Source organism: Equus quagga, chromosome 9 (genome assembly GCF_021613505.1).
Source record: "Equus quagga isolate Etosha38 chromosome 9, UCLA_HA_Equagga_1.0, whole genome shotgun sequence".
Classification (NCBI taxonomy): Eukaryota; Metazoa; Chordata; class Mammalia; order Perissodactyla; family Equidae; genus Equus; species Equus quagga.
This window is the reverse complement of record NC_060275.1, coordinates 48,293,262-48,306,321: the sequence shown is the minus strand read 5'-3', so window position 1 is coordinate 48,306,321 and position 13,060 is coordinate 48,293,262. Positions and strand designations below refer to the sequence as shown.

General features: G+C 38.7%; 1 protein-coding gene across 4 annotated transcripts in view; it reads left to right on the top strand.

The window, feature by feature from the left end:
• The window catches only part of TTC39C (tetratricopeptide repeat domain 39C), a 105,419-nt gene that overhangs the window by 61,575 nt on the left and 30,784 nt on the right, over positions 1–13,060 (top strand). For all 4 annotated transcript variants that reach the window (XM_046672380.1, XM_046672382.1, XM_046672384.1 and 1 more), the window contains one exon: positions 756–924. In XM_046672380.1, the coding sequence (XP_046528336.1) occupies positions 756–924 (169 nt within the window). The remainder of the gene's footprint in view (positions 1–755; positions 925–13,060) is intronic.

Here is a 13,060-nt window from a genome sequence, read left to right as displayed (position 1 = left end):
GACTATCCTGGAAGCACACATTTACACAAAAATATTTGTTGGTTAAACATTTTTGTCCGTTCGTTAAAGCAGATCCCAGTGAATCTATTTCATATACCTACTATATCATGGCATTTTTTTCTTCAAAGGGATGAGTTTGAAGTGAGAGAATTTTAAGTAATTTGCTTATTTGTTCGTTTTTTAAATTGAGCATCCTCAAAGGCCAGAGAAGGGGCCATCGATCTAGTCCTCTCAGTTACTTTAACCCAATTTAGTGTAATTTTGCTTGTGGTTCCTATACTTAAATTCAGATTCTGAGGCTTACGCCTAACTTTTGTGAACACAAGAGAAAACAACGTTTTCCTTTTGCAAAAAGTAATGCTTTTGTTATGAGGGGACCATAGATTCATGGTAACCAGTTACTGTTTCTAATTTGTGCCTTGATGAGTTAGGTGTAGAATTCAGAGATTTATGTCAGTCATACATTCAGTGATCCATCCAGAAGCCTCAGAAGAGCTCACTGTTTCTGTCACCTTATTCTTCTCTCACCTGATGGAAGGGAATGTGCTGATTTATATGTTGTGTTCAAGTTGCAGTTTCCTAAATATTGGTAAAATTAAAATGGGGAAAAATACTCTGATTTTACTTCTTTAAAGACTGCATAGTAAGCTCTTTGGAAGGAGTGTGTATTGGGCGAGCTCATGCTGATTTTTTTAAAAAGTAGAAACACTATAAGAAAAGTCTTTTGCTCACCGTTTCTCTCCCTCTCCCCTTAGACTAGCTCTGCTGTGGTATCATACTGTAGTCCGCCCGTTCTTTGCCTTGGATGGCAGTGATAACAAAGCAGGCCTGGATGAAGCAAAGGAAATTCTTCTCAGAAAAGAAGCTGCTTATCCAAATTCTTCCCTCTTTATGTTTTTCAAGGGACGCATACAACGATTAGAGGTACCGTGCCTTCCCCATCTTTTGAAAATAAAGTCTTCTGTTGATCAAATCTAATTCTGGCTTGGGGACTAGTATCCAAATGAGGCCGAATGTCTTGGGGCCGAGGAACATTTTGTTCTTGTGCCTTCCGTGGCAGTGATGCCACGGAAGGCTCTCCCAGGAACCCAGGATGTTAGTTACCTTCTGTTCAGGAGACGTGGGTGAAGCTGGTATGGGGTTCCTCGTTGGTAATGAGACAAGAGTGGTGTTCTCTAAGCTGAAGGCAGAGGAGCATTAGTAAGTCTCTTAGTTGAAGAACACAAAATACAATTTTTTTTCTTCTCTGGAGTTACTAATAATCTTTTTCTAAATTTTCATCTTAACTAACGATTTATACACAAGTTATTGTCTTAAATGTCAAGGACAGCATCAGCTTTGAAATTGTGGTAGCTCTTATTGGTTTTTCATGTGCTTCATTTGCCTGGGCACTGTGCCAGGAGCTTATGTGTGCTATCCCACTTAATCTTCCAAACAAGCCTATGACACACATAGAAAATTGTCCTCTGTGTTTTATAGGAAAGAAAAACAGGGATCTGAGAGTGTTACCAGACAGAAACACAGGTTCTTTACCCGCCACACAAGAGGGTCCAAATAAAAACTGGAACACCAGGCTTATGTCAAGGAAAGGGTTTTTATTTCACGTCATGTCATCTGGGAAACAAGAGTCAGCCCTCAAATTTGTCTCCTCAAAAGATGGGAGGCAGGGGGTTTTAAAGGTTGTGAGGAGTCGGCTGCTTATAGGGAGGGAAGCCTGTGGCCTTGCTGGTTGGTGCTTTCCCACCAGCCTGCATTTGGCCTTGTGAGGCTGCTTGCAGGAGGAGGATGGAGAGATAAGGGAATCTACAGGTGGATGTCCTTCGTTGTCTGCCTCCGTGATAGGTGTTGCATTTTGGGGCCAGGAAACCGAGGAGCTGAGGTCTGGGAAGCTTCAGCTTCTTGATATTCTCTGGATATCAGTTTCCCTGTAACAAACTTCAAGGAACCGTAATTAGCCAAAACTTCAGTATGAGCCCAGCATGAGGCCACCTGGGCTTTTAATAACTTGTAACTTCTGTTTGCCTTGTGAAGTTCAGGGATACAAGGGTTTAAAAAACTGATGTTTACGGATGAATGTAACTTAGAGAAGCAGGGAAAGGGGATGAGTGCTTTTGGTTTTAACCCCACATATGCTGGGTTTACTGTAGGGGACCCATATCAGGGCCAGCATCAAGAGGGCTTCAAGTGACCTCCAAGCTCTCCCCGTGAGTGAGGCCAGGCTGTCTTGTTCCAGAACCAGAACACGCCCTGGCCTTTGGAGGGGCTCTTCTTCTCCTTCATGCCTCTTTTTTTGTCTGCTTGTTTGAGGGCATGAGGATTTAAAGAAAAATGAAAATATTTATAAGAAATAAATCATGCATATGAATCATACATATGAAAGAAGGTGGCTGTGATGCTAGGGGCCCACCCATATTCTCACCAACAGCTATTCATGAATCAGTGTGAGGTGTTAACAACCTCATCCTCCAGTTAACCAGGTACTCTGCAGCACAGTCGATGCTTGAAGTCAACCCAGCAAACCAATGAATGCATTTGGAAGATTTTTGCCTAGAAATGCTTTTATGAGCGCAAGGAGGAATTGTTCATTAATTTTTTTGTTGGCGATGAAGTGTACATTACTTTCCAATAATGTCTTTCCTTCACAAGTGCCTCCTTAAATCTGGAGATTCCTCATCTTTATATTTGGAAGTGGTACTTTGGAGATTATCTTAATAGTTTATCATGAAAACAGCACAGGAAGCTCACCAGGATCTGAATGACTTAACCCCATGTCCGAGTTATTTTTCTTCTCGTTATCTTGAAGCTATTTTTCTTTGCATTGAGGCTCATGTGACTACAGTTATATTTCTGTTTTTCTCATGTGGTCTTAAAAACATTGTTCTGATCAATCTCTTGTGCAGTCTGGTCTGTTTGTTTGTGATTCTTTTCTTTCAGACTCAGGGTTATGGTCCTACATGTAGGGAAGGTGTTCAGGTTATTAAAGTTTCTCTACTCCCTTGGGTTTGTGCAGGAGGAACTAAGACTGTAAAAGGAAATTTCAGGTTGACTAAGCCTTCGCACTTCAATGATCATTTCTGAGATGAAAGTTAGGTACAGGGTAAGTGCTTTCTAGATGTAAATTTCTTGAAGGGCGGCCAGGATGCATTTTGAATAACTTTGAACAGGATCATAGTAGGGTCAGTGTTCAACAGAGATTTGCTGACTGGGGGTGAGAGCCTGAAGTTGACAATTGTGTAACACAGCAATAATGCGCCATAGTATTAGGCATTTATTAGAATTCTCTTCCCTTACTCCACTGATCAATGAATGCTCCAGACTGGGTTTTGAAGCTGTTAAATAGAAATGTACAAGTCAGGATTTATGTTTGGTTATGCCTGCCATTTTAGTTAATTTTTCATTTTAAAACAAAATTGCTTAACTTTTAGCTACACTAATAACTTTTTTTCCCTAAAAACTTAACTTGGCATAGTTTTAGTTTATACCACAATTCATTCCTATTGGGGACTGAGTGAATGCTAAAAGTTTAAGTGGTCATTCATTGTTGTTGGGATGGTTCTAGAAATGAGGAAGCCACAGCGCCATCAAAGGATTCTTATAAATATGGTTTGGGGAGGTATATAGTCAACATTGTATCTCTCAGCAGGCATTCACTCTCTTTTAGGGCAGATCGTTCTGATCTGAGTGTGGGTGGTAGATGTTAGAACTTCACCGTGAAGCAATTTCCTTACCTAACTGATACTGGTTTTAAGAAAAAAACCTGAAAAGATCTATTACTGCTCTTGTTCAGTGAGCTGTAGCTTGGGGGCCAAGCAAAATGTGGCAAGTGTTTCTGTTTGGCCCTTCCCAAAGGCCAGAGGATGAAAGGGTTTTAGGGCTGACTTGAAATGTTGGTATTATCCTCACGGTGCCCAGACACCAGCATTTCATTAACCTTTCCAAGTAACCGTGTAGGAAGGTGTCAGTTGGTGACATCCTTCATTTGCACATGAGAAACTCTGTCCAGGAAGGCTATGATGTGCTCTTGTCAAAGGCTTTTTGTAAGGTCTCTAAGGTCCAACTCAGTTGATGAAAACACCCACGGCTGTTTTCAACAGATTCACTTGCAAAGAATCTTTTTTCTTTCAGTGGGCATTTAGGTTAGAGAGAGGGCCCTTTGACATCTTTTTATCAACAAACACTGACAGAACATGGTCCGGGGGCTCTAATTTAGGCAGGTGCATCATATGACACTGACTTAGTTTCTTCAGTGATGCAGAATCTGTAAAATTATTTGAACAGCTGCGTTTTTGTGAGCTTGCTGTCATCCAGGGTGACTAGCTTCAATGTGTACTGGTTCGTTTTCTTTTTCCTGTGATCATTATTTTGAAATCATATGCAGTTGCCCACTTCCTCTTTTAGTTTCATTAAGAAGTTTTTACATACTTTGCACTTCATTGTTTGGGACAATTTGAAATCCATATGGGAGGGTGGTCTTTAACACACCCACCCCTGTCCTTCCACTTGTATAACCTTGTTGTAGTGACTTCATCCCTTTCTGTTGTTGTGACCTAACTTGACCTCGCAGTGAAGTTCTGCCCTTGATGGGCTTGGGGTCCGTCTGTACCCCAGGATGGTCAGCACCCTCTGCTTTTGGGGGCTGCTGAAGCACATGAATCTTGGCTGGCTGCACAAAGAATTTTCTTTCTTTGCTACTTTCGCTTCTCCGCACTGGATGTCTACATACCCCGACTCCAGCCTTCTCCACACCCTGTGGTCCTTACTACCTCTTCTGTCTCTTGACTTCTCCCATGTGACTACTCCTGTTGCTGTGAGGAATAAATGGGCTCATACTGTACTTAGCATGGATTCAATACTCCCTAAGTAGTGGTGGGATGGTGGTTATTATTCCTACTGAATGCTTAAGCCTGAGAAGTAGGGGTATCAAATTTTCTCTTTTTTCTTCTTAAGAGAAAGTACTTGTTTTGGTGTTGAGAGCCGTTCAGCAACGCTAGGGCTGTAATTGGCAAAATGGGTGTGTGTGTAGCTAGAGGGGCTGTGGATGCCATACAGTACCTGTATTTACTTTTCTCTGAATTTCCATAATGCAAACAGCTATTAGGAAGTGGACGCATTGGGTCTATAGCAATCTCAATTTTAAAATGTGAACCAATAGTTATTGTTTTGAGCTTTTGTATTTTTCATTAGTTTGCACCTAGTTAAACCTATGGTAGTGAAAAAGACAAGTGATTAAGGATTATTTGTCTTGATTATTTTAAAAGTATTAGGGACAGGTCTACATTTTAATAAAGTACTTTTATTTCTCTCTGGTCCTCTTTTTCTTCTAAACAACACAGATTTGCACAACTTCTCTCCCCTTCAGTATTAACAGTCTATTTAGTAATATACAGATGTGTGTATTTGGTTTTATGTGTATACATACTTTCATCTACACACTTTTATATGGTGTGACTACTTAGTAACGAAACTAGTTTTTGAAATTAGTCTATTTGTCTCTAAATGCTCAAATATTTGAATGTATGCAAGGTGATAAACATATTCTAATAAAGCTGCTGTATGTAAGCATTTTGAGACCTCTTATTTTGAAACTGTCTTCTGAGCTTGGACCCCTACTTTTTGAATATTCTGCATGCTGGCATTTTAAAACCTTGGGTTTGGTTTTTAGGAGCAGAGGTCTGGGCCTAGGACAATACTGACCCTCAATGTATGTTTGTTGAATGAATAGGTCATTCTGCAAATTCATTGATCAGTATGAGTGATATAGTTCCTTTGTTAAGAAAGGAAGTTGGTTATCACGAACTGTCTGTTTTTCTTGTGGCAACTAAACCTGTTTCTGAAGCCAGTTCTGAAGAAGAAGATGCAAAAATGTCTTGACAATTGGAATGAGAGAATGGCCTCCTAAGGAGAGTACCAAATCCGATGTTTAGATTCTGATGTTCTGGCTAAAGAAATGTGACTCTAAAAAAATAAATAAGTTTAAATGAAATAAAAAGCAATTGGATTTAAATGAAGTCTGTGCTCATTGCTGGGAGTACAGAGATGAGAGGGCTTGAGCCCTTGTCCTGCATCAGCTCAGCCTGGTGGGGACTTGACTATAATGCCTCTCAGACACTTATAACAGTTACAAGACTCCTTCATAAGGACAACATGGACGTTTGTACAGGCCTAGAGGTCACACTGAAGAAATTATAATGAACTTTTCCTTTTATATTGTGTGTATACCTTCAATCATCTTTCTCTTATTTGAAGCTGCCTTGTTTGTTCTTTCTGGAAAACACAGCCTTCTCACTGTGCAGTCTGCTCCTCTGCCTGTGCGTCCCCCCCCCCCTCCCCTTCTTTCTGAGAAAGGTATATGATAGGATATAGTATTTCCCCCATAATCAGTGTCTGCAGGGACTGTGTGGATGATTGATCTATACTTCACTGTATTCCTGTCACCCTGACATTCCATCTCCTTCTAAGAGGATAAGGCTTCTTATCCTTACTTTCTATCGCCTGCAAAGTTCTGTGTGAAAGGCTTTCACACACCTACCCCAGTGTGCGTGTGTTCTGTCTCTGGACCTTCTTTCTACCCATTATTTTAGGTGTCTTCGATTGTCTGAGGTACCTTTTAAAAATTAGCTGTAGCGCTTTCTCTCTGTACTTTTATTGAGATGAAATTGCATGTTTCATTGGTGCTTCCCAGAATAATTGGGAGCTCTGTGTTGCTTTTTAGCCCATCAGTTCATGATTGTGGCAGGGACAGAAAAGTGGAGGTTGATCTCTTTGGTGATTAATTTATCAGATTGAGAGGGCCTGCAGGGGTTGTGGAGGGTAGGGGTCAGCACAGAAGTGCCACACACAGAGCCTGTGCTCGGGGGCACGGTGACATATCAGAGCTGTTTGGTGGCATCGTTTCTTTGCATCTGTTGAAGAGCAAGCCTGCCTCTTGTATTGGAACAGCATGCCTTGCCAGCATGATGTAATGTTGTTATTTATAGGATCAGGAAAAAGGCAATGCAGGAAGAGAAATAATTTCCTGAAGTTCTGTTAATTGTAGTCTTCTTTTTCCCCATCCTACGTGGTTCTCGTTATTACTTCAGGCACCAAAAAATAGGGTTGCCATTTATTCTTAGAAGTACACAAAATGAGAGATTGATTTAATCTGGTGGAGGAGAGATGGAGGATGTATTTGTCTTGGCTTTCCAGCGAGATAAATCCATATTGTGTGGTTTAATGACTGTCCACTGAAATAAGAAGATGTTGGTAACGCCAGTTGCTAATGGGTACATACATTTGCTGTTCTTTTAACTCTATGTTTACAGGCTGTTGGGTTGAAAAGCAAGTAGAAGGTTAATACTGATTTATATCCCTGAGCTCACCGATGTGCGTAAGAGGATGAGCTGTCCTTTGCCCACATTAGCCCCAGCACTAAGGGTAGGGGTTAAACGCATCATCTATTGTTAGGTGTCCTTGATAGCGTTGTTGCTAAACCGATTCTGCTGCTCAGCAGCATTAATGCTGGATCCCACGTAAGTAAGTGGGTTGTCACAACACGTCCTTGTATGTGCTACAGGTGACAAGGAGGGCCTCTCGTTTTAAACACATCCATAATAGTTTACTTTAAGATGTTAAGCAACTTCATAAAAATCACCCAGTGATATTTAAATTGTAAGCTGATTTACTTCCACTTCTTTTGTGATCTTTTATACACGTGTGAGTATTGTTTACAAATCAAATGCTTACATATTTTAACATAGTTTTTATAAATAACTGGTATGCAGACTATTTAGATTCCCATTGTGTTAATCATTTGATATTTCCCTGTTGTTAGGAAATTGTTGTTGGGATATTTGACTGTTGTCATTTCCCTATTATTTCCCAATATTTCTCTGTGCTGGTGAGTACTGAAATAAATATCTTAGCATATTTTTTCTTGAGTTGTTTCCTTGGGTTATGGCTCCAGTGGTATTGATGCGGGGTCGGTGAGCCGAGGAGTCGAAAGAAAGATTTCTTAGACTCTTAAGATCTGGCAGTAGTGCTCTTTTATTTAGAGAATAGTATAGAATAGCATGGGGATAGGACCAATGGGCACTCAGAGCTGCTGCGTGGGGACAGGACCCATGGGCAGTCAGAGATGCTGTTGGCATGGGGAGCTGCTGCTGCCGCCGCTGGCATGGGGACAGGACCCATGGGCAGGCAGAGATGCTGCTGGCATGGGAAGCTGCTGCTGCCGCTGCTGGCATGGGGACAGGACCCATGGGCAGGCAGAGCTGCTGCCGGCATGTTGCTGCTGCTGCTTCTGCTACTCCAAGTTGAGGGTTAGAGTTAAATTTAAGGCATAGGTATGTGAGTTATCTCTTTACAAGACAAAGAATATGTAAAAAAGTTAAAATGGTATCAGTGCCCGTAGGGTCCGACCGTTTGGTGGTCCCACAACTTTTAGGTAAGAATCAAACCGGATTGAGTAAATGGCAGAAGTCACCGCGTGAATTTTATCCTCAGCTAAAGACAAAGGAGGATTGGGGGGGGGTGGGGGTGCGGGTTCAGTTACATGAGGTTGCCAGACAGTAACCAACTTAAATTCTTGCCTCTGGCATTAAGAGTTTCTAGAGATAAGGCCATCCCCCTTCTTCCTGGCACAGAGAGGAAGGCATCTTTACAGATAGAGGTTTCCCTTAGAAATGTAAATGTTTCCCAACAAAGTGGCAGGCAAATTCCACTCCTCGGAGCCTGCTTCTCATCTGTAGTTTTAAAATTAACCAGCCTAAAAATCCTCATCATCAACCATTTTAAAATTAAGCAGCCTAAAAATCCTCATCAGTATCATTGTTAGAATCAGAGTATGAACAGCTCTGTAGCTCTTGCTAAATGAGAGATTATACTCAAGAAATAGTGGGCCAGAGTATAATCAGTCATTATTTTGTGCATGGTAGCAGCAGCAGTATTCAGCTGCATAGTTTTCTTTCTTTCTTTCTTTCTTTTTGCCATAATGGTGCAAATTAAAGTAGTTTAAAGATAGTACTTAAAATATTACTGTTAAGATAAATACTTCTGAAAGATATCAGAAGACTCAGTATTGTGAAGGTGGCAATACTCCCTTAAATGATCTACAGATTCAGGCAATCCCTATCAAAGTCACAGCTGGCTTTTTTACAGAAATTGACAAACTGATACTAAACTCAAGGAATCCAGAATAGCCAAAACAATCTTGAAAAGGAAGATCAAAGTTGGAGTAGTCATACTTCCTCATCTCAGAACTTGCTACAAAGTAATCAAGACATTGTGCTACTGGCATAAGAATAGACATATGGATCAATAAGAGTCGAGAAATAAACTTTGGCATTTATGGATCAATTGAATTTTGACAAGGGCACCAAGACAAACCAATGGGCAAAGAATAGTTTTTTCAACAAGTGGCCTTGGGACAACTGAATATCCACATGCAAAAGAATGAAGTTGACTTCTACCTAGTACCATACCCAAGAATTAGCAAAATGGATCATAGCCTTAAATGTAAGACCTAAAACTGTAAAAATCCTGGGTTAGGCAGTGGTTTCTTAGACATGACATCAAAAGCACAACAAAATCAAAAATAGCCCAATTGAAAACTAAATCAGAATTAAACACTTTTGCACTGCAAAGAATACCATCAAGAAAGTGTTAGCCTAAAAATAAAGAATGAAAATGAGAGGAAGAGAGGCGTTTATTTTGGGACCAAAGAATTGCAGTTCGGGGTACACAGATTCTGGTTGCACCCCAAATAGTGTCCTTCTATAGACTTCTTTGGTAAGAAGCGGGGGATTTTAAGGCAAAAGAGGGAGATTTGCAGTACAAAGAATGTTAATTGGGGTTGGCAGTGGAAAGCTAATCTTGACTAAAGATAATTGATTGTTAAGGCTAGCTAGAGGAAGGCAAAAGTTAGTCACTGTGGTGAGTTGCAGGTTTCTTGCAGTGTTCTCAGAATATTTGTGTCTTGACTCAGTTCAGAAGTTCCTGTTCTGCCCAATGAGGACGTGCATAAGACCCATTTCCTTAATGGCTCTCGGCTCCATTTTAAAGCTTTTAGACATGTGACCCCATTTTGTTTCATATTTCACAGAAGTGAAAAGACAACCCACAGAATGGGAGAAAATATTTGCAAGTTGCGGATCTGATGAGGGACTTGGATCCAGAATATGTAAAGAACTCTTACAACTCAATTACTAGAGGCCAAATAACCCAATTAAAAATTAGGCAAAGGATCTGAAGAGACATTTCTCCAAAGAAGATTAGACAAATGACTAACAAGCATATGAGAAGATGCCCAGCGTCATAAGTCATTATGAGAAGTGCAAATCAAAACCAAGTGAGATGCTAATGTCATATCCACCAGGCTAGCTATAATAAAAAAAGACAGCCAATGTCACTTGTAGGTAAACATGGGGAGAAATTGGAACCCTCATTCGTTGCTGGTGGGAATGTAAAACAGTGCAGCCACTTTGGAAAACAGTTTGGCAGTTCCTCAAAATATTAAACATAGATTTACCATATGACCCAGCAATTTTACTCTTAGAAATATATCCAAGAGAAATGAAAACATAGGTCCATGTTATTATTCATAAAGCAAAGAAGTGGAACCAACTCACATGTTCAACTGATGAATGGATAAATGTGTATCCATACAATGGAATAATATTCATCAATAAAAAGGAATGAAGTCCTGATATATAATGGATGAACCCTGAAAACCTGTTAAGTGAAAAAAGACGATCACAAAGGAGCATATATTGTATGATTCTCTTTATATGAAATCTCCAGAAGGACAGAGAGAATAGATTTATTGCTTACTTAAGGGCAGGTATGGGTGAGAGAGAATGTGGAGTAACTGTTAATAGGTATAGGCTTAGGGCCGGCCCCGTGGCTGAGTGGGTAAGTCCGCGCACTTGGCTTCAGTGGCCCAGGGTTTCACCGGTTTGGATCCTGGGCTCAGATATGGCACCACTCATCAGGCCATGCTGAGGCGGCATCCCACATAGCACAACCAGAAGGATTTACAACTAGAATATACAACTATGTACTGGGGGGCTTTGGGGAAAAGAAGAAGGAAAAAAAAAGATTGGCAACAGGTGCCAATATTTTTAATAAAAAGAGAACAGCACAATTTCTGTAAAAAAAAAAAAAAGTAGATACAGGCTTTCTTTTTGGGGTGATGAAAATATTCTAAATTTTGATTATAGTAATGGTTGTCCAACTCTGTGAATATACTAAAACCATGAATTTTACACTTTAAGTGGGTGAATTTTATGATATTTGAATTACATCTCAATACATGTTTCAAAAAAGTGTTACTGAGAGTGTGTGTTTTCTACATGAATGTATACTCTCTTTTTCTTTGAATATAGACTGTTGATCCAACCAAGTTTGATGACTTTTGAGTACGAAATATTTTCCTTATATATTTGCCTAAATTCTAATGTATAATATAAGCATAAATGATGTTTATCATGTATTTCCCCTCTTCTGTTACTTTCATTTTGAGAACTATCATTACATTTTATTGTGAAATTTGAACATTCAAACTTATATACATCTTTGTTATATATAATAGACTTCATTTCTTCAGAAATAAAATTTATCTTTAGCCCAAATTGGGACACATAGACTATTCTGTTTTCTTCTAGACTGTAAATTGATGTTTTAAAAACTCTTCTTATATTCTCATACCTCATTGCATATGTGAGATATGGGTATGGTTCAATTCTGATACCTACCATAATTCAGAATTATTAATACTTTTGATTTAAGAGTGTTTCTCTTGCTGTTATGGAATTAAATCCTTAAGATAGATGGGATCTGTTTTTGAAATGTCTTTATATTCTACCTTTTATATATATTTTTTAATGAATATTACATAGTTCTGATAATTGTGATTTTTATGTCTTAATATAACAAATACATCACTATTGTCTTTAAAAATATATATTATTTAGTATTTTTATCCACTTGTTTTCTCGTGCATATTTAACTATCAGTTTGTCAGGTTCTATATAAGGAAATTTTAATTGACATTCTATTTATAATATTTCTTATTGATTTCTGAGGATATCTCTCCTTTTAGTCATGTCACCTTTTATTTCTCCCATTAGTCTTTACAGTTTTGGGGGACATACATCTGTCCATCCTGTATATAGTAAACAGGGGTCCAGATAAAATAAATATTTGCAAGTATTGTTATTTTGCATAGTTATTTTGTGTAGTTATTTTGAGATTAAGGAGGAACCAGAATTCAGGCCTTCTTTCTCACTCCATGATTCTTTTTAGCTTTTTTTTTTTGCAAATAAGTTACACACATATATATTATATACATATATATATTAGCAAATAACATATATTTAAGTATGAATATAAATGTAGATATAAATATTCAGGGAGGCTTATTCTTATTGGGCTTTAGAAATAAACCTGGTATTTTTTTAAACAATGAATTGTTTAATAGAATTTTTCTTTTGCATTTTGGAGAAGCAAATCACTTAAAGTAATTAAACCATCATTAAACATTTGAAAGTATTTTTCTATTACTCGTTGTTAAGTACCCTTTGAAACCAGTTCTTGAATAACTTCCCTTATTTCTTCAATAAGGTTTTAATGTAGAAACATCTACTTACTGTTATATCCATTTTAGTTCTATATTATGCTTTTTCTATTTCCACTTACTACTTTTTTCAGTTTTATTTATTTTTTATTGAGGTAACATTGGTTTATAACATTATATAAATTTCAGATGTACATCATTATATTTCAGTTTCTGTGTGGACCACATCATGTTTACCACCCAAAGACTAATTACCGTCTGTCGCTGTACACATGTGCCTTATCATCCTTTTTGTCTTCTTCCCTCCCCTCTTCCACTCTGGTAACCACCAATCCAATCTCTGTATCTATGTGTTTGTTTGTTTATTGCTGCTGTTAGCTTTCACTTATGAGTAAAATCACATGGTATTTGACTTTCTCCATATGACGTATTTTGCTTAGCATAATGATGAATGGCTATAATTAACAAGACAAGAAATAATAAGTGTTGGAGAGGATGTGAAGAAAAGGG